The 26,961-nt window shown below is 43.5% G+C and overlaps 1 protein-coding gene across 1 annotated transcript in view; it reads right to left on the reverse strand.

The window, feature by feature from the left end:
* The window catches only part of Fat3 (FAT atypical cadherin 3), a 615,276-nt gene that overhangs the window by 110,204 nt on the left and 478,111 nt on the right, over positions 1-26,961 (reverse strand). The window contains exons 5-6 of the mRNA XM_051155934.1: positions 8,973-9,287; positions 7,590-7,800 (exon numbers count right to left, since the gene is read on the reverse strand). Coding sequence (XP_051011891.1) covers positions 7,590-7,800; positions 8,973-9,287 — 526 coding nt within the window. The remainder of the gene's footprint in view (positions 1-7,589; positions 7,801-8,972; positions 9,288-26,961) is intronic.

The raw sequence follows: 26,961 nt of genomic DNA on the forward strand, positions 1-26,961 counted from the left end.
AGGAAAACATCAGATCCAAGAGGATTTCATATTGCTATATAACATGAGTGAACTTATAAGGCCACTTACACAAAGGTTTAGAAAAATGTCTTTTGTTCCTTTGCCTTGAACAACACACATATATAAGATAGTATTAGAACTGAGACCTTTTTCTTTCTGAAGAGAAGTCATATTTCACACTTACAAACTTCTCAAATTAGATACATTTTTAAAGGGAGAGAAAAGATAATGGTCTACATTTTGAAGTTATTTTAATTAAATGCCAGTATATGTTCACCAGTACTATTTTTCTTTTGTCTGAAATTGCATGTGTGAAACAGTTTTGGTTTCAGAATGCAATTTTATTTAACTTTGTATGTAGGGCAATGTATTTATTGAATTTTGTATTTTAGAAACAAAAAGCTTAGCTTTTCTTTTATCCTATAGTCTTTACATTGTATTTTTCTGGCCATTGAGGAACATGCTTTCATGACATTATGATATAAGGTTAAGTGTGTGAGTGAAGGGGATATCACACCTGAATTACTGGAATTTGTCCTGCCGTGACAAAAATAAATAACATGGTTTACTTTCTAAAAACGTAGTCATGTATATTCCAAGTACCAACTGCTTGCAGCTACCATGCTCACTTAGGATTATTTAATTACTGGAGAGAACATAATTGCCTTTGACATTTAATTAAGCTGTGGAGATACAGGGTACCAGAGAATTGCTTAGAGATGATGTATGTTCTCAAAAATTTCATCTAAAAGAGACTTATCTTCCAATTAACGTCTTTAGTTGATTTACTGAGAGGCACTAGCTCCAAAGAAGGGTTTTGAGGGCTTAGAAGATGAGGGGGCTCCTAGCCTGAGGAGAGGGGCGGCTCTTAGTGCGCTGCTTCCTGTTAAGGGAATGCTTCCTTGATAAGCTGACAGGTGGATCTGCACTAGTCACCTTATCTAGCAAGGCCGATTATTTACCTCCAAGAGGTAAATGCTGGCGGAAAAACCCAAAAACAAAACCAGTCAACCAATCAACCAACAAAGGGAAGACCTTTGCCATGGAAACCCTGAAGGAAAGGTAATAAATAATCTCTAAAGACAAAGATGCAGCTTCTCATGTTGCTTCTGGAAGGTGCTAAGCCATGGTCCCAGTCCAAACTCAATCAACTTCAGGCTTTATGGCCCTGTCCCTGGTGTTGCTTACTTCCTAAATATGAAGATTGAGACCTTTGTTTTAAACTATTGGTGTTTTGGTAGGAATAGTGTTCAGTCTCCAAGATCAGTTATTTAGAAAAGGTAAACACTTGTGGGTCGAGAGAACAGAATTGTGCAAATTATTATCTGTAGAGGAAAGAGGAATGAAAATGAAGTAGAGAAAATGCAAGGTTTCCAATTTCAGTTCTTTTGCTCACTGATTATGACCCTTTAAAGTCTGTCATCTCACCTGTATAATGGTGTGACATTTGCATGTTTATATAATGTAGATTGTATAATTTTCATAATTTTTGCTCTTGTTAATATTTAGGCAATTTTTGTGAGTTTCAGTTTTTATAATCTCTTCTGCAGGTATGTGCCATATTTGTATTTGTTTCTTTTATAAGTCTTTGTCCTTTTAAATATTCCTGATGAGAAACTTCTAACTTCATAGGAGAGAGAGATCATTAACATCTTTGGCCCATCCACTAATGTGGCCATCACGCTATAATATTTATTTCTAGGGCATTTGCTCCTAGTTAAGCCAAGATGTCATTTAAATCCAAATCTTCCCAAGTTTTCAAATGAATTTCTGAGAAGGGACATAGAATCCAGACCAGCAGTTAGTTCACCATCAAACCCGCACACAATTTAATAACCTACACTTAAGCATCCCATTTCATAAATGACCCCATTCCTTTCCCCCAAGTCTTGTTTTTCCAGGCTCCCTTTTAGCTTGAAAGGTGATTTCAATTTTGTAGGAAAACAAGGCCAGATCATCTGGGGTGAGACTATCAATCAAATACCAGGAGTCCGACTTCACAGGAGCATTCCGTTTAAAAAAGATGTGCTTCCTCAGAGCCAGTAACAGGACATGCAAAGCCAGAGGGTGTCGGGTGCAACAGCATGAGGCTAAATAAAAGGTGGGCAGAAAAGGACACTGCAGAGCTGGCCCGAGTACCAACAGGTGGGGTTCAGAAACGTCACAGCCTGTGCATTGCTGCGGGGGGCGTGCGGCAGAGATAGTTAAAAGCGAGGTTGTGAACAGCCCACGTGACAATAATTCACTTTAGGGACACTTCCCTTGAACCAATTTTGGTCAAGACAGGGGTCATAGAATAATGAAAATGCAGAAGAGGCATACTGGACTTCTGTTCTAGTATTATACAATTTAATGGATCAAGGCGGTGGTCCTGAAAAGACTTTAGAAATAGGCCAGTAATAAAAACACTCGCAGCCAGCATTGACCTCTGAATTCACTGAAGTATGACTGAGTTGAGCTTTTCTTTAAAGGTGGGTACCCGTGTGAGAGCTGAGATTTAGGGATTACATTATCTCTCAGTCTCAAAAGCCTGGACACACCTGACTGAGGAGGAGGCTTCTGTGGGTGCCGTCTCTGCACAGAGAGAATCAGTGATTAAAAATGGCACAGCTTTTCCCATGGAGAAGCTTCCAGGTTCTTCCTCTAGAAAAATAATCCCACTCTTGTAATTGTAAAAATAACAACCCAAATCTAGTAGTCACCCAGGGGGAGGTGTGACTGAGCAGCTTCCAAAATACTGAGCAACTGAATCTCAATGAATGGAGGGAGCCGTGCACAAGCTGTTCGTTCAAGTTCAGCATGTACACCCAACGAAGGAAAAACATTCAGTGCCAGTTACGGTGTGATTATGAATAATTTTTTGCCTTGGAATGAAGCAAGCGCACAGCAGGCTGATATTTAAATGGAGGGCAGGAAAGAGTCGTAGGAAGGAACAAAAAAGAAAAAGTAAAAGAAAAACTTCTAGATCTTTGTCCAAGGTTTCTTTTCTTAAAATAATTAATATGTGAATTAATTTTAGGCTTGTGTTATCTTTCTACAATTTCTCCCAGATATGATTTTATAAATGAGACTGTTGCTATAAATGGAAGTGAGTCCCGTTTGAGATCAAGTTAGAACATGAAGGTGGGACAGGAGAAATGAAGTGTTTGATGTCCTCTGGATAGCTGAACAAAATCTACTCTGATAGATAGGGGAGCAGAGGAGCTAGACACTGGTGTGGCTTTTTCAAAGACAGGCTGGACGAGAGCTGTGTGATGGAGGACCGTCTCTGGCAGGTTAGGGGAAGATCCAGAAGGCCCAAGCTCTGAGGTGTGTCCAACCTCATGTACACACATGCATAATTATTGGCTTATTTAAACCTCAAGATTTCTTCTTTTGAACATTTTAAGAAGTAGCTACATGGCTTTTGAATTATATTTTAATTTTAGAAGGTTGGGACACACTCGACAGAGGACAGATGCTGCTGGTGCTGTCAGGAATGGTGGCTTGTCTTCTTGACCCAGACCCAAGTCACCTGTGGCCACACAGGAGCCAAGGTTCAAAAAGGACAGTAGTAAGTTGAGATGCTAACAAGTGGTGATTCCAAGTCTTAGAGATCTACAGCCAATTGAGGGCCAGGGTAGCCTTTGTCTCTATGCAACACAGAAAGATGTCTAGGGGCTAACACAGAGGGCCATCAAAGAGTCATGGTAATAGAGCCTTTCTCCTTCCTGACAGTGGGTGAAGCAAATCAGCTTAGTTCACGTGTTTCCTATCTGCAAGATAAAAGTATGATTCAGGTAAGAGCTAACAACTGGAAGTCGGCGTGCCTCGGTTTTGAACACAGAGTTGTCAGTGATGGTGGCCTTTCCAAATTCAATGATTTGCCATCAGGATAAGATTCTGCGCCTGCCTGAGCTAAGAGAGGCAGGTTGCCTGCACATAGGAGGTATGTAAATCAAGGAACGGGCTAAAAGAAAAGCAGAGCATCCTGAGAAGTGTGAAGATACATGACAAAGCTACAAAGGATTGTGGGTTATTTTGGTTCTCTTCATTTTCTTTCCCTTTTTAACAAGGAGAGGAAGCATGCTGTGTGTTGGGCTGTTTAAATCCGTAACAGCTGAACTTTAGTATGCTTCCTTTTAATTACAGCTTTCTTAGCTTGGTTCTAAGTAGGGCTCATTTGTGGGAGCTGAAGAGAATCTAGCTACAGGGGAAAGCGTTGTCTGTTTGGAGTCAAGAGAATGCAAATGTCTAGGCTTGGGACCAACATGCCACTCACATGGAGTTTCTGTGACTTCGTGTTCTGGTAAGAGGTAAGAAAATTCAGTCAAAATCAGAGTCAGGCAAGTGAGAACAGGCTCTTGAGGGGAAAGGCAGGCTGAAACACCAGCTTTGTTTCCTTCATGAGGGTTCACTGAGTTCAGCAGTTTAAAACCTGACATGCCCAGTGAGGATGCTATGCCCTGGGCCTCTCTGTGGGTGTCTGGATGCAGTGGGGACCATGGTGGAAACTCAGGTTGGCTTACTAACCTGAAGCAGGAGCCAGGGCTCACATTTCAGATCTATGCTGAGCTAGCTGGCCAGTCTCCTGCTTGTCCTTTGTATTCTGCACAGCTCGCAGATGGGTATTAAGTGCTAAGGCGTGCTGCCCGCTCTTGGTCTCCTCTGTGCTAGTTAGGTCAAGGATGCTGCTTAGGCAAGGAGGAAGGGAAGACCCCCAAGAGATGAATAAGCAAGAAATGTTGACAGTGAGAGTGAAACAGCTGAAGACGATAGAGCAAATGAGGGCCTTATAAGACGGAAGAGGATGTCAGCACAGCAGGTAAATGATGACTCTGGCAGAGGAGCCACATTCTCAGCAAGGAGGTTTGGTAAAGGGAATCATCTCTGCTGAAAACCACCAGCACCTGGGAAGGGGCTGGAAGTGCTACAGTGAAGTGAAAAAGTTGGCATTTCAAGACGCTGTTGGCTGGACCTGGGAATGGAAAGAAAATCATGATTTGTTGGGCAGGAGGCCCGGTAAGTTCAATTTGTAGAGGAAGTTTGGCAAGCTGTTGCCAGATTTACAGAGAAACGTCTGTGATGGGGGATTCCACATCAGGGGATGGTCCTGGGAGCCCTCATTGGACAAACTATTCAACTCACACAGCAGAATGGGTGGGAGGGGCTCTATGGAGGAGCAGTGCTTAGGAACACAAAGATAAAGAGTGACAAGAGGTAAGGTCACGCTTTGCATATGGTTCCTGGGTTATGTGTGGATGCCAGAAAGTGTTTGTTCGCTTATAAACAACTGTCTCCTTGGGCTAGTGAGGCCATGTGGCTGGTGTTCACTGGAATGTCACACTGACCCTGGGTAGGGCCCGGCATCTATGATAGGGTTACCATGGTTGCCTAAGGCATCAGCACCGGTCTCTGTATCTTAGGATCACTCACCCTGAAGCTCCAGCAAGAGGGGACAATAGAGACATGGGCTTTTATCTTGAAAGTGAAAAATCTTCATCCACTTATGTAAACATAAGTGAAAGCATATGGTAGCACTGAGAACATGATATGAAAAACCTGTGCAATCTCACATGTAGTGCTCCTAGCAGTACGCTAACCTACATGTAGACATACTTGTGGAGATGATGAAGAATTGCAAACTGGCCCGAGTAATTGAGGTCAGGTCACACTTAGCGTCAAAGAAAGGTATGGCAGTGAGATTTCCCATACATGGGCAGCCTGGGTTAAGCCATGGCTAATCCCATGCAAGGAACAGGAAGTACTGTCAGCCAGCAAAGATGCTTGCAAACTGAGTTGGTGAAGGAGTGACCAAAGGTGTCCGGGCAGGCAAAAGGCAAGTAACTGGTGCCATGTGCAACTCGTCTTTGCATCAAGAAAGAAGAAACTGTATCATATAATTGCTGGATAAGCCAAAAGCTACTGAGATCGTGGCAGAGACATTTCTCATGGGCCAGAAGATGTTCCATCTCAGATATGCTGGCAGAGATGAAGAAGGAATTAAGAGGATGGTTGCATGAAAAGATGGTGAGATCAACGTCATTAAGTAAAACAAAGATGCCCCGTGTTTCACAGAATGAAATGCAGAAGGCGAGCCCTTATTTGTTGGGAGTTCAGAGGACTCTTTGAGGTTTGACTGGGAGACACAGAACATTCTTTTTCTAGGCTTCACTAAACCAGATGTGGAACCTCCTAAATGCTTTCCCCAGATGCAGCTGTTCTGAAGGAGAGGCAGGTTCCTGGCTATCCTGTCCAGACCTCGTGGGGGAGGAAATGATTCTCCCACATCAGTGCTCTTCTGGCATCTCCACTGTGCACAGAGAATCGTGGGAAGAGGGCTCTACTTCAGCCCTGACGAGACCCTGGCAGGCACACACTCTCCTTTCTTTGACAGCAGCCTGCCTTATTTCCTGGTCCTCCACAGTTTCCTCTCCAGTGCTCTCCCGACAGGTTTGTGGAAGGGCTGTTTTTCCCTTCTCCTTTTGCAGCCTGGCGTGCTTGCTTGCTTTCTTTCAAGGAATTTAAAGGTTGGCTCCCAAGGTCTGCCCTGCCTGCTTCCTTCCATCTGCTTTTTCTATTCAGGCTGAGTGGAGGCTTACTGGCTACGCATCTACCTTCTATTTCCTGCCCTCCCTTCTGTGGATAGCAGCCAGGGGACTCTCCTGGTGGGGCTTTTCGTTCTGTGAATGCCACTACTGCTGAAAAACAGAGAGGCTGGAAGACATTTTCATTTATTTTTAATTGGAAAATTCCCACTTAAATAAACCAACCTACAAAAAGATAAAAACAAAACAACAAAAACCCCCACAGACCTCAAAAGCAAATGGGATAAAAATCAAAACAACTCGCCCCCCCCAAACTCAAACCCAAACCCAAACCCATTTAATCTCAAACAAAGAAGTCATTGGATATGAGTAATGAGGTAGCTGTTAGAGGCATGTATGAGATCTGTGGGCTGCACTTCAGTCTGTCACAGGCAGTTATGAAAGATGTAATTCAATTTGTTTAAAAAAAAAAAAACGTAAAAGGCAGATTGGATAGCTGTATTTTAGCAAATGTGTTTGCACTAAGGGTACCTTCTGTTGAACAGTTCTGCCCACAAGCTGTCTGTAGAATATAGAACATCTCTCGAGCATGCTTGCCACCTTGAAGCAGGGCAGTCGGGAGCAGAAAAAAAAAAAGAACAGAATGCAGAAAAAAAGGTGAAGAAAAGGAGAGAAATGAAGGACAGCAAGTCTAGTACCATCAATACATTTAGAAATGAGATTAGCCAAGTGTGACAATAGAATTAAAATGACACACAGAAAGACATTAAAGATTGCAGTAAATAACGTACTATGGAAAATTCCAGCCAAAGAGCACTTTCTGTTCAGCTCAGCTACAGATCGGAACGAAAGCACAGGTCGATTAATCATTTTACTGGCTCTTTCACGTTCCAGCACTACTTTTTAATCTTAGGCTTAATTGATAGGTTTTAGTATTTTTTTTCTTTTGCCTTTAAATTATTTTAAATTTATTCATTCATTTATATAGTTGTTTGTGTGTTTGGCTACTTCCCTCAAGCAGTTAAGTCCATTTCTGGATATGCTCTAGAGACTTGAACTTACCAACAATGTCAAACCACAGAGGGGTGTTAGCTGGCTGCACAGACACCACCCCTACAATCTCTGTCACTTTGTCACTTTCCATGACTGTGAAGTTGTAAAATGGTTCATCGAATGTCAGTGGTATAGGCGACGGTGGGGGCTTCTTAATCCATTCAATGTGGAGGCGGGCCGTGGAGGATTTCTGTGGGCGGCCATTGTCCACAGCCTTGATCTACTCAGAGACAGAGGAAACAGGAAGATGGCTTAGCACTCTGAGTCTGTGGAAGGTTACATCTTTCTCTCACTCAGTATTGAGCTAAAATACCGTTTTCTACACAGTCTCACGAGCAGAAGAGTGGCATCCAGTGGACAACGGACTCTGGGATGGGAGCGGATGGGGACAAGGTTCACACTACATCTGCCAGAGGCCAACTTTTAAGATACGAAACAATAAAAAAAAAAAGTGTTGTACACATAATTTATGCTATTTCAGCGGTAAGAGCAATAGTTTATGTGAGTAGAAATAGCTAATTTGAGTCCTCATAGCATCATCTGAACCTTACTTCTAATGAGAGTGGATGGGAATGAAGTATACTGTGAGTTCCTATTTGTGTATTGGGATGTTATGAGCACCTGCTCATGTGAGCATGTGTATGTATGTGATTTTGTGCATGTGTGAGTGTACCTAAGTATGTTTATGAGCTTACATATACATATGTAAGTACATATATATGTGTGTGTGTGTGTGTAAGTTTCTGTGCAAATATGTGTATATATATGTATAAGTGTGTGAGTGCAGGTTTGTGTGCATGTACTGAGTGTGTGCACATATGTTTGCATGTGCATGAATGTGTGCATCCACATGTGAATATGTGTAAGTATATTATCTGTGGATACATGTGTTTATGTATGTGTGCTGTACACATGTGTGAGCATGTGTATGAATGTATCCAATGTGTGGGAATAAGCATTCGTGTGTGTGGGGGAATGCATGCAAATGTGTATGCACTTGTGTGATCATAAGCATGTGTACACATGTGTATGTATGTCTGTGTCCACGTGCGTGAGTGTAAGCACATGTGTTCCTGTGTGCATGTGTGTCACAGCTTCTCCTGCTTTACACTAGATATCTACTTCCCTTTATGTTCAGCACCGTAAGAATGAGTTAGGGCCCAAGATGTGTTGTTGTGTGGCTCTAGCAGGCCCTGGACTCAGGGAAAGTCGGCTGACAGGACACCTCACCCAGGAGGGTATGAGTTCTCACCTATAACTGGCTCCCAGAAGGAAGGCAGCCTTCTGCAGCTATGTCTGCACTCTACACATCAGAGCTTTATTAATCAAAGAAGGAGGCATGAAAAAGAGGGCTCGCCCCTGCCCCACCAATGCCCTAGAGTCGCATCTTACCGTCAGGATGTCATAGCTTCCGGCTGTGAACTGCTTTCTGGAAGAGACCATGCCAGTCTTAGGGTCGATGAAGAACCTCCCGTCATCGTCGCCGTCCACAATGCTGTAGGAGATTTCCGCATTGGGGCCTTCGTCTCTGTCAAAGGCAAACGCCCTGTAAATGGGTTCTCCCCTCTTCTTGCGGTCACGTTCTGGAAGCTTGATCTGGTAGACCTTCTCGGGAAACTGCGGCTTGTTGTCATTCTCATCCAAGACCTGCACGACCACCCAGATGGTTGACTGCTTTGGAGAAGAGCCACCGTCCGTCACCGTCACCTGAGTTTTGAAAGAGAGAATACGATGCGATCAAAAAAGGACACGACACGCTGGCACCCATTCCCTGCCCTCCCCCACAGATGCTCGGTGCATGCCCTGCGCCGTCTCCACTCTTCTCAGTACTAGAGAGCAAATGCCTCCAAACCAGTAATGAAAACCATCGCTGGAGGGATGACCTGCAAAGCCCAGCGGTTCATCGTTGAGTTCTGCATCCAAGTCACGTTCCATACACTAGTGACTTTAAACGGCAGGCTTTATTTGAGTTCTGGAGCCTGGGGGAAGAGGCCAACCCACTCCCTCGGGTCTTCTGGATAAGCACTCTAATAACCGAGTCAGTTCACACAGTCCCTCTTTGTGATGCTATCACCATTTCCACATAGGAGTCAGTGGGGGCATCCCAAACAGCAAGGTCATGGCAAGGCTCATTTTGCAGGACAGCAGAGGAGGAAGAGAAGTCAAACTGACTTTGTGAAACTCCTGTTTTCTATAGCCCAAGGCTCTGAGTGGATATAAAATATGTCTTTCCAGCAGACATAAAATATACCATGCAATCTTCATCATACATTGACCCATGAGGGTTTCATCAAGTCCACAGACAATGCTTTTACCATCCAAGCTCTGCTCTTCTCTTCCCCCCCCCCCATCATGCTGTGAAATGAACTGTTGCCTCTCAAAACTCATATGTTTGAAGCCCTGCTCCTACCTTGGGCCTCTAATGCAGATAGAGTCTTCGAGAAAAGGGGGTTAAGATCAAATGAAGTCATAAAGGTAGACAACTGACCTAAGGAGATTCTTAGGAAAGATGATGCTTGCTGTCCATCTCTCGCTGTATGAGCATGCGGTGACAAGTGCAATCCAGGAAGGAGTAAGCCCATGCCAGAATCTGACCTGGGACTTCCAGTCCCCATATTATTTATTATCGTATTCTTTGTCTCATCCTTAAATTCTGTGTCCCAATATAACAGTATGAGCGGGAAGGGGTTTAGGTAGTGTTAGTCACTAAAGCATCCTGGATGGAATTAATGTTCTAATAAAAAGAGATTAGGAAAGCTTGCTTGCCCTCTTCTGTTACCCCAGAACACACCCAGAGTGTTCCATAGAAGACTATTCATGGGGGGGTTGTGTTCACGTGACCAAGTTTCCACTGTAGAGTGGAAATGAGTGAACAACAGTTCCAGGAGCTGGGAAACCCACAGTCAAGGTCCCAAGAAAGTCAGTGTCTGTAAAGGCTTCCTCAGATGTGCCTTCTGATGACAGAAGGGCACAGACAAGCTCCATTGATTTTGTTTTTAAATAAGAGCACTAATTCCTTTATGATCTAACTATACTTATTGGCCCTGCTTATTGACACTATTGTACCTGGCATTAAGACATTGAGAATATAACCATTCAGACCAGAACATGGAAAGTGGGGAATCCAACATCCGATTCTTACTTCTGGTAAAGGAAGTTGCAAGCCCAACTTCCTACTGTCTGCTCACATGACAGAGAGAGATGGAAACACCCAGTGTCTCTTCTTTACATTGTTATGGAACAACAACAAAAACAAAAAGTATGAAATAGTTGATTTGTGCCACAGGGGTACAAGTTTATAATTCGTATAGCTTATTTTGGCAGCTTGTTTTATTATAATTTATTCAGATTACATCCTGATCATTATCCCCTCACTTTTATCTTCCCATTCCCACCCTCACCCCTTCTGCCCTATTCCCGTCCCCTAGACCTCTGACAGAAGGGGACCTCCTCCTGCACCATATGACCACAGCCTACCATGTCTCATCTGGATAGCCTGCTTCCCCTTCCTCTCTGTGCTGCCGGGCCTCCCCACCAAGGAGAAGTGATCAAATTGGGGGCCACCAGAGTTCATGTCAGAGGTGGTATTTTAAGAACACTTGACAGCTAGCATGTTGCTTAACCATCATAAAATAATGTTGTCCTCTTTGGGAACCAAAGGGGCCAAGTGCCATGTCTCTGTGACACTACTCCAAAATGTGTTTGTGGGAAACAGAAAAGGGGGTGTGGTGAAGAGGACATAAAAAACTTTGAGTCTCAGTAGTCACCATGACGTTAATAGCCAAGGTGTAGGTGGCATGAGGTGTCTGTAAGGTATACTTCCGAGCATGACCTCACTCATTTTCTTAATATCCTCATCAGTAAGCAGGGCTTGGTTACTTATTCCCATTTTTCTGATGCACTGGAAGACTACAGTTAGGATAGCTATGTGATGATGATGGTGATGATGATGATGATGATGATGATGATGATGATGCTGATGCTGCTGCAAGTTCTTTTTAGTCACAGAACCTGAGAGAGTCTCTACTAATCTTTGTACTATTACTGTGTATGAGGCAGTTTATTAACCTATAATATGTACTTCGAACCTAAAAAAAAAAATGTCTAGCAAAAATGTCAACAGAAACCAACAGTGCATCAGAGCATTTTTGCAGTCATTTCTTCATCTAATTAAGCAACCTGACAGAAGTAACTAGGAAAAAAAAATCAAAATTATTGGAAAACAGAATAAAGTTTCTTTTTCAGATGGAATTGTAATGTAGTTTAGCTTCTCTCACAAGTTGCCTGGGAGGGTAGCTGTAGTAGACTCAAGATAAATGTCTATCAGAGCTTTTGCTTTTGTTGAAAAAAATAAATCAATGCAATTTTCTTCCAATGTTATTCTCACTATTGGTTTACTGTGCTTTGCAAAGAGCCAGTGGTGCCAGCTGTATACCTAGGCTGGCACTAGATGCTTGAGATATTTCCTGGGCTTGTGAGTTCTGTAGAGACATGTTTTGTCTTGCTCAGTGCTCCGATTATACTCCAGGTGAGCTGTGTTGACCCAGATTGATTTTTTTAGCTGTTCAGGCACTCTACAACTTCCCCGCTTGAACAGCCTCTCTCAAAGCCTAGGCAACTCTGACTGCTTCCCCTGTGCCCCAGCCTTCTCCTCTTCACTGGCTGTCTGTATGTACTCAGCAGCGGGCTGTGGGGCCAAGTGGCAAAGGAAAGAGACCCTGCTCATTGGAGCATCCCGTCACTTAAGAAACAGCTCGCGTGCAGAGCAGGCAAACTTACAAGCCCAGGTCCTTGGAGTGTGTCTGCTGGTGTGTGGAAACACACTGACTGTACCTTCTCAGAAACACGCTCTCAGGAGAAACCAATGGCTGCCCAGTACCCCCGTGACAGCTCTGTCCTGCATCCTGTCACCTCCTTACCCACAAAACCGATTCCTACCTCTGCACTGCTATTCTCTTATGTTTAGCTGTAATATCCACTTGCCAAAACAACATGGTCAGTTAATATAAATCCATTTTTAAAGACATCTTCTATATATTTCAGTAATTCCAAAATTCAGAAAGAAATAGTATGGCTTCCAACTTTATGTTCTCCCTGACAGCAGGATCTTCCGTGTACACTTAGAGTCTTCCTTCATCTAACCATCCAGATCAAATCAGACATGGACATGAGCAAGTGCCCCTGGGTGCCACTTCCACGCCAGGATCCCCTGCTACACTGCTCTAGGCTGTGCCTCCTTCCCTCTAACTTGGTAGATTACTGCAGCCTCCTAGTCTTCTAGCAGAAGGTCTGCCTTTGTTATAGAGTGTCCCCATGCCCCCGTTCTTTTGTCTGACCGTGCCATTGACCTGAATGACACATTACAGGAAATCCTGGAGCATATGGACCTTGTCTGTTCTCACAAGCTGACCTTTCACCTCTAAGTTTAGGGACAGAGAGCTCTATTGCTTTTTGTGTCCTTAACGTTCTTAACACACTTGTTCTGTTAAACCGTCTCCTCCTAATGCTCCTGTCATTATACCTGAATTCTCCTAGGAAACATTGTCTTCCCTTCTTCAATATGGGCATGTCCTTTGAATGGCCTGGCACTGTCACCCATTTATTGTGTGCAGAGAACCAGAATACAGCTGTCATCCTGGATTGCAAGTGTCTATCCACAGATTGATTTTCATTCAATCCTCCTGACTGTGAGCCCCTTGCAGTCAAGGGCTGCCTACAATCAGCAGCACCCGATTCAGCTCAAAGTACCAGAAAATATAAAAAAGTAGTTCATATAAATGCTTCCTATGACAACGAAAAAAATTATTGAAGGGACTCTAGCCAGCCAAAGCATGGCAAACATGGCTTTCACAGGCCTTGCCCTTCTCTCCCATTCCTTCTGCCTTGATAAAACAAAACAAAACAACAACAAAAACAAACCCAACAACCAACCAAACAAACAAACAAAAAGAAACCACCACCACCACCACCACCAAAGTCCATTAGATTACATTCCTAAAGCTGTCCCCAATATCTACGTTTTTAATTCTATTTTTAAATAATTTATTCAGATTACATCCTGATTGTTATTCTCTCACTTGTATCTTCCCGTTCCCCCTCTCTCCCTCTTTCACTCTATTCCCCTCCCCTAGACCTGTGACAGAAGGGGACCTCCTCCCCCAGCATATGACCGGCAGGTCTCAATTCTTATAAATGCTTCTCTGAATTGCTTCTCCCCATTGCTATGTTTCTACCTGCAACAAGTGTCACATGACACACCTTGACCTGGAGTAGGTGTCACAGTGACACATTCTGACCTGGAGTAGCGGTCACATGACACACCCTGACCTGGAGCAGGGGTCGCATGACAGACCCTGACCTGGAGCAGGGGTCACAGTGACATACCCTGACCTAGAGCAGGGGTCACATGACACACCCTGACCTGGAGCAGGTGTCACAGTGACACACCCTGACCTGGAGCAGGGGTCACATGACACACCCTGACCTGGAGCAGGTGTCACAGTGACACACCCTGACCTGGAGCAGGTGTCACAGTGACACACCCTGACCTGGAGCAGGGACCACATGACACACCCCTGACCTGGAGCAGGGGCCACATGACACACCCTGACCTGGAGCAGGGGCCACATGACACACCCTGACCTGGAGCAGGGGCCACATGACACACCCTGACCTGGAGCAGGGGCCACATGACACATCCCTACCTGGAGCAGGGGTCATATGACACACCCTGACTTCCTACTTTGAACTGCCTATTGTGCTTTGGATGTGGAGTGTCCCCGTAAAGAGCTCCTGCATGAGCTCTTACATCTCTATATGCTCGGAATCTTGAGAGATTCTGGAAACTCCAGGCAATTAGTGTGTTTTGGGGAGTGATATCTTGTTTTAGGCCCCTGACTGTTCCTCTTTCTGCTTCCTGTCTTCCACAACGCGGCCAGCTTCACCCACATGTTCCTACAGCTATGACCTGTCTGCCATGATGGAAACTTCACTCACATGGTCCACTTCTATGACCTGTCTAACATGATGTGAGTTTATTTATTTATTTATTTATTTATCTATCGATCTATTTCCTGCCTCACTGTGGACTCAGAATTGACAGAGGCAAAGATTATGGACTAAAAAATCTCAAAAACCAGAGTCATAATGAATTATTCCTCCCTTAAACTATTCCCCTCGGGTGTTTTACCATAGCATGAACACGTCTAACTAATACACTGTCCTGGGCCTCCTTCCACCCACTGGATTTTGCCAATATGGAAATTACATTGGGGATGAAAGCAGAACCAACTAGAACCAATCCCATCAGCTCCACCTCTGTAACATTTTCCATCAGTGGTGCCAGGATCTACTGCTGCTCAGGGGCGATCCATGCGCATGAGCCCCGCTCTGCTGTGGCCTGACAGGAGAACATTGCGGTGCTAACCCAGGTTTTCTGCACTGTAGAGCTATAATCAGTAGTCCCGACGATTAATCAGAAGCTTGAACGGTTAATTTCTTGAGGACTACAGCTAACTCTCAACAGAGGAAACCGCCATTCAGGGCTACTGAGCACACACTGAGCCCACCTCAGTTTTCTCTGGAGTCCTTGCAGGTCTGTTGATGCCAAGCAGAATCAAGACAGAATGCACCCCTTTCCCCGCTTGCCCTGGCCTACTGGATTAAGGTGACACACTGACTGACAAAAGAAGTATGGGTTTACATCTATTTCTGCAAGATAAAAGAACTTCAGAGGACCAAACAGAAGTGGAGATTGAGAAACCTGGGGTGACAGCAGCCAGGTCACACGCTGCCTTCACCAAGCTTACCTGATATCCAGTGTTGTCTTCCCCCATCTCCTGGAACATGAAAGTATAACTTCCTGAAAGTTGAGACCCTGACACACATCTAGTACCTTTCAGGGATCACAAGGATATCTGAAAACGTATTTACTATTTCTGGGCTGGAGAGTTCAAGTCTGGCATTCCTTCCTACTGTCATCTGACCATAACTAGCGACTCTGAGGCTATCATGATCAAAGTTTCAAACCCTTCTTTTAAAATTACGGATGAGCCTGCACGTTCTAAATTTGCCGTTGATACTCTAGCAGGATTTGATCTTTGTTGTTGTTGTTGTTTTATGAGCTCATGTGTTACATATATCTATAAGATACTCACTACAATATGGGACCCAGAAAGCATGATTCTTACCTATTCTGGTCAAGGACATTCCAGGATAGCACTGGTAGAACGGTACTATGAAGGTGAGTTTTATTTGTCAACTTGACACAACCTAGAATCACCCAGGAGGGGAGTGTTAATGAGGAATCATCTAGGTCAGGCCGGCTTGTAGGCATGTCTTGAGGATTGCCTTGACTGTTAATTGCTGTAGGAAGACCCGGCCACCGTGGGCAGCACCATTCCCTAGACAGCGGTCCTGGACAGTATCAGAGAAGAGCAGGCAAGCAGGCATGCATCTAAGCATGCGTGCGCTCAGTTCGTTCCTCTCTGCTCTTGGCTGTGAGCATGTTGTATTAAGTTCCTGCCACTCCATTTTCTCTGTTATGATATAATATAAACTGGTATTGTGAAATAAAATAAACTTTTTCTCCCCTAAGTTTATTTTGTCCAAAGTGTTTTTATCACAGTGACATAGAATAAGTGCCTAGAAAGACATAAGTGTTTACTAAATTCGTGCCTAATAAATGAAAGTCATATCCAGTAGTCTTTAGGCAAAAACTTGGTTTGAGGCAAATTGGGGGATAAACTGAGCAACCAACATCCCAAGCAAGAACCAGACTATCAACATGGATTCTACACACACACACACACACACACACACACACACACAGACACACACACACGCACGCACGCACACACATATACACAAACAGAAACACACATAAACATAAACACACACATGCACACACATACATGAACACATACACACATACATAAACACACATATACCTAAACACACATAAATAATCACATACACACATATACATACATATAAACACACACACATAAACACACATATACATAAACACACAAACTCATGGACAGCCACACATATACAAAAAACACACAAAAATACATATACATATGCATAAACAAACACATATATACACATATACACACATATAAACACACATATAAATACACACATACACAAACACACATAAACACACACATATGTAAACATACAGATATATACACATACACACATACAAACACACACACACATATATACAGAAATATACACAAACACATACACACATGTAAACACATACATAAACACACAGAAACACATACACACATATAAACACACACATAAGTACACATATACATACACATACATACACATATGTACAAACATATATAAACACACTATACACATATATACACACGTACACACATATAAATACATACACACATAAGTACAAACATATATATAAGCACACTATACACATATATACACACGTACACACATATAAATACATACACACATAAGTACACATATATACATACACACAAATAGATACACATGTACATCAACACACTTACACACACACACACAAACATTTCCTCTAAACCTTGAGTTTTCCAGTGTCGGTCTGCAGGAACTGAGGCTCAGTTGCTCTGTAAGTTATGCACAGCCACTCAGCCAGTGAGTGGCAGAACACTAATCTCTGTGCCTGACAGCTCGGCCTCATAGGCTGCTGTCACTCCCTCCCTTGCGCAGTGCACGGGTGGCATCTGACAACCATGTGTTTGGAAGTCCCTTCCATGTGGCTTTGGAGCCACATCCAAGCCTGCGGTTGTGCATCTAGAATGAAGCCTTCTCCTTTCCTGATTACTGGGACCATCTTTGAGTGTTTCCATTCTCTGGGCACTTTTCCTGTTCTCTGTTGCTTAAAATCTGTCACTGGCCATGGGGCCCGGGTACAATGCTTTCAGTATTCCAAGACTTGAGGCCCAAACTTTTTGAGTGCAGATAGATTTTTGGTTTTTAGCCCCCTTTCACAAAATGTGCTCTATCCTTCTGAGCACAGAAAACAATCTGTATGTCCTCAAAGATGAGAGAATATAGTCCCAGTTTTTCCTCTATTGTCTCTAGTTTCTCAGGAACTCCATTCCACATGGAAGGTTTGTAAGCATTATGCTAAATTCTTGGTGCATCCTTAAACCAGTTCCAGGAAGTTAATATGTAAGTGGCATGCCCATGTGGACAACAGGGGCAGCCTTCCTCCTGGCCTATGCTTCCCACGCCTCTTCTCTGCCTGAAGCTTCCTCTCATCAAAACGCTGGCCCCAGCCCACTGGAATGACTCCATCTCTTTTGACTGAACATGGTTCAAGCGCAGCCCTTCCCTGGCCTCAGCCCAGTTGTGCCGCGTGTCCTGAGCAAGGACAGCAGGTGTGTGGCATGTGCACTGTGGCTGCTGTAACCTGGAGGGCACAGTAAACACCAGAGTTTGCTGTTTGCATCAAAGATGGGATGTGTCCTCAGACCTCCCTTGGGTGGAGTTCAGCAGGCAGCAGTTCCTAGCGTGGACCTGCCACCATCCAGGCTACATCCTTCTGTTTCTTACTCCAGCAACTGCCCTCTCTTGACAACTCTCCTTCTCCTTTGCCAGTGCTTTATTCTGGGTCTCTAGATTGCTGTGAGCTATTTTAGCACCTGCTATTGTTCTAAAGGAGACAATTCTTAAAGGAGGTTTACAACTTTATACAGCCTCTTATTATCCGTTCGTGGCCTAGATTACAGGTTCTGGGCAAGAAGCAAAGGTAAAGATCAAGCCTTTACTAAGGGAGGGTGTCTACACTCACAGCAAGTAGGCTCAGAGGAGCTGCGGTGCTGACCGGCGTGCTGCTGGACAGATGAGTGTGACCGCCTGATGGCAGTCTGCCTGAGTTTTCAGGCTGGGGTGGGCCTTCCCTCTACACCTAAAGGCGTGTACAAGTATTGCTACATCATTTGTGTATCATTTAGGAAGTCCTCTGACAAATGACTGATTATAGAATCACGTTACCATCCCTCTGAGATGTGATCACAATTTTCAAATATGCTTAGATGAAACTAGGGGAACAAAGAGGACACATGGTTATAGGGGAGGGCGATAAAAGGCAAGGCAGCCATCTCTGCAGGCGAATGTGTTCAACATTCAATATATGCCCGTATTAAAAGGTGTTTTATAATGGTCCTTGTGTAGAATAGATATCCGTAATGAAAATGAAAATTTAAAAGAATCATATAATTGGAGAGATCACCGAGTGCAAAGGTCTCTTCACTTAGGGGGAATTTAATATACTACGGGTGTTAAAATAATCTTGGTGGATAATTGTTTCACTTTTGAAAAATTTGTGCGTGTATGCGCACACACATGCAAAATGTATGTGCCTATTCATGCATATGTGTAGGTTCACGTATTTTCGGGTGCTTATATGCATGTGAAGATCAGAGGAAACCTTTGGTATTGTCCTGTTTTCCACCTCAAGACAGGTCTCTTTGTGATGCCAAGCTCGCCGACTTGCAACTTCCCGGAGATTCTCCTCTCCCCACCTCCTGTATTGCCATTGGATGCTGGGATTAGAAACATATGCTATTGTGTCTGGCTTCACTGGGTTCTAGGGATCCAAACACTGGCTTCGATGCTTGGATAAAAAGTGCTTTAGCATGGAACCATCTCTCCGGACCTCTACTGAACGTCTGTCCCCTCGATGGATGAACTGAGGGTAGCTTTTGCTGTTTGTGTGCTTCCATTCTGAGTAAGCAACACGAGGATGGGTGAGGACACCCACTACTGAGCATTTTTTCCTATTCTGACAGCGTCTTGTACACAGAAGACATTTCAAAGAACAACCTTGTGTCCCATTGCACCCCAGAATGCCTACAGCTACTAAGAGAACTCAAAAGTAACAGGGACTGTCAGACCCATGCCGGCTCAGATCACTCAGAGGAGACTGAGGGCTAGAGAGAAGAGCTCTTAGTCTGACATGATTTCACCAGAAATAACCTCAATCTGCTAGGAATAATGGTTCCAAGATTCCAAGCTGGTGTTTGAGCTTCAGACAAAGCATAGACTCATGAATTAATATGAATTCAGATGATCTCAGGCGTGTGCATGTATATGCATGCACTCACCAAGATATGGACATGTAAGTATACATAGACATATATACATCAAAGCACTAAAATAGACGCACACATACATATATGTGACTATATTTCAGTATTTTGAGGGTTTTAATGTAGGTATTTCCAAGCACTGAGTAGATAGCATATTTATTTTCTACTTTTTATCTTCAGGAAATTTTATAATTTCCCAATACCTAATTCTCTGGAGAAAATAGGATGAAAGTTACTTTATCTTCTCTTTGCAGGTGGAAAAACGGGGAAATGACCTTCTCAAGGAATCCTCAGGAGTGGCTATAAAGGCTGGGCTGGGCTGCAGACCTTTCCGCATGTGAGTTCAGACTCCTGCATTTCTGGGAAGACAAGTGCTTCCTGACACTTCCATAAAGAAAACTGTGAGCAAACAGTAAATTAAGGGGTGGGTCTCCAAGGAGCAGCCACTTTTGAAGATAAGCTTTAAAGGTGAAATCAGGGAGCTAAAATTAACCTCAGCGGCTCCCCCATGCTTTCCATAGTGGAAAAGCAACTGGAAGCTGGCATTAATGCACCTGCTGTGGGTTTTGTTGCATTTGGTATTAAGAAATCAGCTAGAGGTGCAGGGGTGTTCCAGACCCACACCGCTCTGCCTGCTCTCGCCCGTGTTGCTGCCCATTGAGCTGAGTTGAAGGCCATATTTTCTGTGATATGGGGATATAAATGTCTCTGCTATCAGGTATTTCAGGAGGGATACTATGTTAAAATTATTAAGATGGTTGACATTATAAGAAATCTTTTGAAATCAGCAAAGTAAGGACAGGAAGGGAGGAAGGAAGGAAGGAAGGAAGGAAGGAAGGAAGGAAGGAAGGAAGGAAGGAGAGGAGAGGATGGAAGAAAAGACTGAATCAGGAAGGAGATAAGGAAGAAAGGAGCAAAAAGGGGCAGGTGGATGAGGACCCTTCGTGAAGTGTGATGGAGCAGGCGTGGAAGAATGTGCTGGAGAGAAGGGAGCACGCTCTCTTCTATGCATGGAAGGATATTTAGACAGAAACAAGAGACTCCATTTGTTCACTTCCGTGATTGTTAGTCCCTTGTGAACAGATGGGGAAACAGCTGACAGAAGTTTGCTCTGAACCTCCTTCTCGCAGAGTTGGTTTTTCTAAGGTCTTACAGGGAAGCACACAGCCACCGATGCTCTGCTGAAGATGCTGCCTGATCTCTGAAACCAGGACCCTCAGATTCAGGACCCAAAAGTCACCCTGTTCATCTTCTGAAGATTTACCCAATGAACTTGCAGTATTGAACAGCTTAGGACAGACGCAGGGCCCTTTTGAGGGCTCAAGGTTTATCATCTGCAAGGTGTTTATTCTCCCGACTTATTGAGACACTTAAGCATGTATCACGGTGACAGCACATGGCTGGTTCTCCTTCAGTATTTGCTGGCAGAAGGCACGTGTGAATCTGGCATCTTAAGATGACAAGGGCATCGTCTCCCCACCATGGTAGCCCCTGCAACTCCTCAATGGCAGCGTTTTCAGAAAGAGCCATAACCGATTCACTTTGGCAGTGTCTACTAAAAACGATAGTTTTGTTCGGATCTCTGCTTTGCACTTGAGGAAATAAATCCCTTTCCAGCCTGACAGCTCTGAAGAAAGCTTTGTATGTTTTTCCCCCCGCAGAGAGGTGTGCATCAGGTACCAATCTCATCACATTTCCATTTCCTTGCAGACTCGTCTGCTCATCATTTTCTATTCACAAAACTTGCTTGATTCTAATCTTCCCCATCAGCAGGGACTAAACACCTCCTCCCAGTTCCTTAGAAAGATGGTGATTACCACCCATGCGAGCACTCCCCGCTCCTGACACGTGGATCTGATCCAGGTGCACACACGTGTGCCATTAAGACTCTTGCCTTGAACCGCAATGTGACATCATGTTAGCTTCAGGCCTAAATCCCCTGCACTATTTCACAGTCTCCCCCTCCTCCCTGACATCACGGCCCTTATTGATGTACTGCTCGAACGTTCCTCCCTCTCCCTGTGAAACTGAATCCACCAGGCTCGAATGCCAGTGGAAAAGGCACGTTAGTAAATTGCCTTCCATTTCACAGCTTTGGACTTCATGCTTTCTGTTACTTTTATCCTGGAAGGTTTCTGTGGCTTTGTTTCACTGATGGTGTTACTTGAATTTAAGCACTAACTCTTCCATATATGTATGTGTGTATATATGCCTTTCTCTCTACAGCCAAGGTTTAATGCAAAAATAAGGACACTGCTCCAATTCCTGGCTCAGGAAATAGGGAAATTTTCTTCCCACTCACCAATTCAACATAGGTTTTCAGGGCAACTTAGCAGGTCATTAAACACCCGTCTACCTAAAAATATGGATTTTAAATTTTCAAAGAAACCAGAGCCATGTGCGTAGAAGATAATCCATGTGGACCGAGGTAGAGGTCATAAAGCACGGCCCACAGATTTGCTTTATTTACTCCATGAAGCATATTATAAAAACTTCCACAAGCCATTTAAACCGTGAGGTTACATATAAAAAGTGAAATATTCAGGTCCTCCTGCAAAGTCCAAATTCCCGACCACCCCCCCATTTCTCACTGCAGGGGTGCAGGGGGGGGTCACTCATTGCTTCTTCTCTGGAGAAGATGTTCTTAGAAGGGAGAAATGTGTCTCATGTCCTAAGTCCTTGAAACATGGTTATAAAATAATGACAAAAAACTGTTCCCGTAGAGACAAATGAATAGAAATGCATTTTTTTTTTTTTTGGTATATGGAGAATTTTCCTGTTAGCTTCAGACAGAGACTCCTAGTGTGCTACCCTCTACTTATTTATGATGCTCAAATGGACACTATAAGCATTTGGACTTGTAATGCCTGCTTCAAATCTTAGAGGAGATAATTTTTGATATGATAGTACCTATACTTTAATATGCAATAAAGATAAAAACCTCAGCTTTTGGCACAATCTCCTCAGGACAGCCGACTTACACATTCATTATTCCTTCCCTAGGGATCTTGATTTCAGAAACAAAAGTTTGAAAAGAAGTCAAAGCGGTCTGAAAAAAAATATGAAACAACCTTATCCAGGTAACCCTGTGGGTTAAAAGTAGTCATTACCTTGGACACTCCTCTTGTCCCTTGTCAAGCCCTCCTCAGCCGCTGACTGGAAGTATGCATGTCCTTATCTAGAGAGCATGCAGCCCTAAGCCTGGTGCAGAGCTTGGCAGCAAAGACCAGAGGCCACATTCAGTGTACGGGGACGCACTTGGCCTTTGTCCTTGCCCAGGTCACCGTGGGCTCATGGTTCTGACACGTTCTACCGCTGGAGTGTCAGTTACAGCTCATGCCTCCATCTCTACTCTTAGTGTCAACCCACCATCACCATCTTCTACCTTAACTCTGGCATCTGCCTTCTACGGGGCCTTTTTACTTCCACCCTTGCCCTATCCCATTCTATTCCTCGCCCCAAATCTTCTAAACTAAAATTTAATGCCCGAACGTCAATTACTTGTTAGAAAACCTGCAATGGCTTCTCACCACTCAGAGAAGATTTCATAAAACACATAGAGAACTCCGGACCAGAGAGGAACTTGCCTTCGATTAAGATCCAGGATCTTAGAAATTTGAGCAATGATCTAGGTTCCTCTTGGAGCTTTATAATATATACAAGAAAGCCTCAATCGTTCGCTCAACTTTGTTTAAAGCAGTATTTAAACAACTCTGAGGGAAGCTCATGAGTACCCCATGCCTGACATCGCAAGGAGTGTGTTTGAGAAATGTATAGGACAAAACCCATGCTCTCTATTATCAATATAGAAGATCTTTGAGGCACGAGATACTGCTTGTCTGGGCTTTCTTTACCTCTTCCATCCATGCACGCCACACAGTCAGATCGCTCAGTTTAACACACTTGTACTAGTGCTGTGGTGGGCAGCGTTTGGGCTCTGCCCTATGCACTAGGAAGAAAGAAAGACTTCCTTGAAAGCTTAACTATTTTCATTTCAGACCTGTGAATAGTGTTAGAGGTTCCTGTGCACGGAATGTTTCTTAGTCTTATAGTTCTTACAAAACCCCCTGTGACATGGTGAAGCAGTTCGTTTCTTTATGACATCTCTTTAGCACATCATGTAGAATTATTTCTTTTTAGATCATGGTGGGCTTTGTTTATTTGTCAACATGCTCCCGGATGGCGCGTTTTAGTCCTCATTAACATCCCTGCCTTCAACTAGGTTATAAGTCCCCTGAGGGTGACAGTGGTGACATACGAACCACTGCAGTCAGCTTCTGGTGCAGAGTTCTGATGTGTAATGACACAGATCTAACACCATTTCCGTTTGGTTTTCATACGAGGTACCAGGAACAAGGAACAGGGAATAAATTAGTTGATCTATTTTGTTTTTCCACTCTTAGAGGCAATGTTGCTTTTATAGCCAAATCAAGGTTCTTTGATTGCTAATAAATTAGGTAGATATCCTGTTGGTTAGAAACAAACATAATTCATTATCCCATTAACAGAGCGATTAAAAGCCTTGTGCACTCTTGTAGTCATCACATAACAGGTGATGTTTGTTCTCTACACATAATAAAATTAAAATCCCTAAGGAAATGTGTCTCAGGATACAGCTACTGAAAGCGACACGTGGCTCCCCTTAGGTAGTTAAAGTATCTTAATTACTTGCACAAGATGACAGAGAGTGCATGTAGGTTTTAAATAAAGATCAGCTCAGTCGACTTAAGGAGACTCAAATTCAAGGGTTAAGTACTATCAGTAGCAAATATCTTAGATGTAGTTGTCTAAGATTATTTATTTATTATATATGTACTGATACCCATCAGCCATTGCTTTCCAGAAGAATATAACAGAGGGATGAGCTTCAGGTATGAGCATTTCCTCTTCTGCTCCTTACAGGTTCATGCTCTTTTCTACCAACATTCTTCTGGCCTGATACACAACTGTCTCTCCAAGAGAAGACCTCTGAGTTCTTCAAGGATGGAACTATTCTTTCATCTCTCAGTTTTCTGGGTTTGAGTCAGAGTAATTGAAGGTGATGTATGGAGCTGTATCCTGCCAGAGACTGGAGAACTCAAACATGAATAATATTAGCAGTGAAATAATTCTATGCATCTAGAAAGGGAAACCAATCGTACAGACAAAAAGTGACCAAAAGGAATGTCTAGAATTGTTAATATTTGTTATGGTTTATAATGAGGTATAAACCATGGCAGATCTTTCATTTAAAGCCTGGCTCCCTACACAGCAGAATTCACCAGGGGGTGGGGACTGTGGAAAATGATTGGATTGTAGATGCCCTGACTTCATGAATAGATTCAGCCAATAACGGACTCACATGCTGGTAGCGTTATTGGGAAGTGAAGGAACAATCGGGAGGTAGGTACTGGTTGGAGAGACAGGGTCTAAGGGGCTTGACTTCGAAGGGTGTGTTTGTCATTTGGCCCTTCTCTGGTCTCCTTGGCCCTCTCCATCAAGGTGCTCTGCCCTGCCACAAGTGCACGGTGATGGCGCCAGATGACCATCAGCTGGAACCTAAGGAAGCATGAGCAGAAATAAATCTTTCCTTTTTAAAGGAAATATCCTACATGGCATTTTAGTAAAAAATTCAAGCTACAGAATCATATTGGCATTCTAGTAGTCTGTCATATATTCTTGAAATTTGAAACAATTATTGCAAAGAATGGAGCAGTTTTTGTGGATATATGTTAATTCTAAGGCTCACGTCTATGTAAGTAGTAAAGGAATGTATCCACTAGGTATGAAATCACATGGACTCAGAAACCTGATAACTTAAAATGAATAATCTCCTAAAAGGATAATTTCTAAAGGCCTATATTTCCTTCCCATTTCCAGCCAGTAGTTACCTGCTGCCACACACAGCCTTAAGATGAGTCTTCACTTCTGGTCTGTGGACAGTGGAGACAGCATGTTAGGGAGGAATGTTCCCACCATCCTGCCCTGGAGTAGCCACTGTCCTCAGACCTAAATAATGTAAAAACGGTGGCTGGTAAGCTCTCTGCAATGTCAAAATCGAACCACATTGAATGTGCTAAGTCATGAAAGATAAATGCGAGTTCCATCGCCTCAGGAGTCAATGAAAGATGGATAAGTTAGGTGTGTATCTGTCATCTCCGGAAAGAGTCCTTTGCTTAGTCAAACACGTGACAAAGGCCCTCACAAAGAAAGCATCCTAGTTAGCATTTGGTCCCTTTGTTAGGCAAACGTCTAACGAACCTGGGTCTGAGAGGCGATGCTATGCAATCTGAACACACTCTCAGAGTGATGTAACGATGGTCATTTTGAACTTCCTTCTGTGAACTGTATCAGTCCAGACCAGAGTAGGTCCCAGGCTGAGCAGATCAACCTACCCCACTCAGTTTGCAAAGCATGCACTGACATTGTCAGGAGAGCCCTATTTCCTCTACTTCCTCTCAGAAATGTTCTCGGAAGGTCAGGCTCATAAGTGCCTCTGAGTGTAGGCCTTTGAGGTCTCTGGTGGGAAGCCCTGAAGAGCAGGGACCAATGAATAATGAATGTCTCTTTGTAAGAACTCTCTTTAGCGGGCAGCCAAAGCTATTTTTACTTTATAGCAAAAGCACTTTTGGAGACATATTCCCAAACCACATTACAGGATGTGTGAAGTGGCGGAGACTGCCAAATGCTGGCGAAGTTGAAGATGGCAGTGCACCCTTGTGGGATGTTGAGTTATGAGTGCTAATTGTCCTGATAAGCCTGGTTCTACACTTAAGTCAGTACCTCCCCTTTTCCAGGATTTAGCAAAAGAATAGGCCTGGATTCAAAGAAGGAAAAAAAAATCTATAGAATATATAGCCACAGATCCTGGGAAGCTGTGTAGAGACAGAAAATGGACTCATTTTCTGAAACTCACAAATTCATTAAATTTTTGTTTTTTTTTAGCATGAAAAACCTAGCAGGCAATCCAGATCAAAACAAATTTAGCATGATATCTGTGGAGTATAAAGTTATCAGCTTCAATGCCTAGGTTCATTACCAGAGTAGGGGACCCACTTCACTTCCTTTGAAGTTGGAAGACATTATATAAATGAAAAGACTGTAGGAAGAGACATCAGGACATTGTCTGGATGACAGCTGAGGGCCAGCTGGCAAAGGAATGAATATTCCCTAAGATCCGGACCTTTGATGGACAGATGTTTGGACACATCCCAATAGTGCAAGGCAGACTGACTGTGAGACCCTCTATCCCCTTAAATGCCTTCTCTTTGGATGGACTTGGGTCCCTGAGT

Source organism: Acomys russatus, chromosome 14, assembly GCF_903995435.1.
Source record: "Acomys russatus chromosome 14, mAcoRus1.1, whole genome shotgun sequence".
NCBI classification, from domain to species: Eukaryota; Metazoa; Chordata; class Mammalia; order Rodentia; family Muridae; genus Acomys; species Acomys russatus.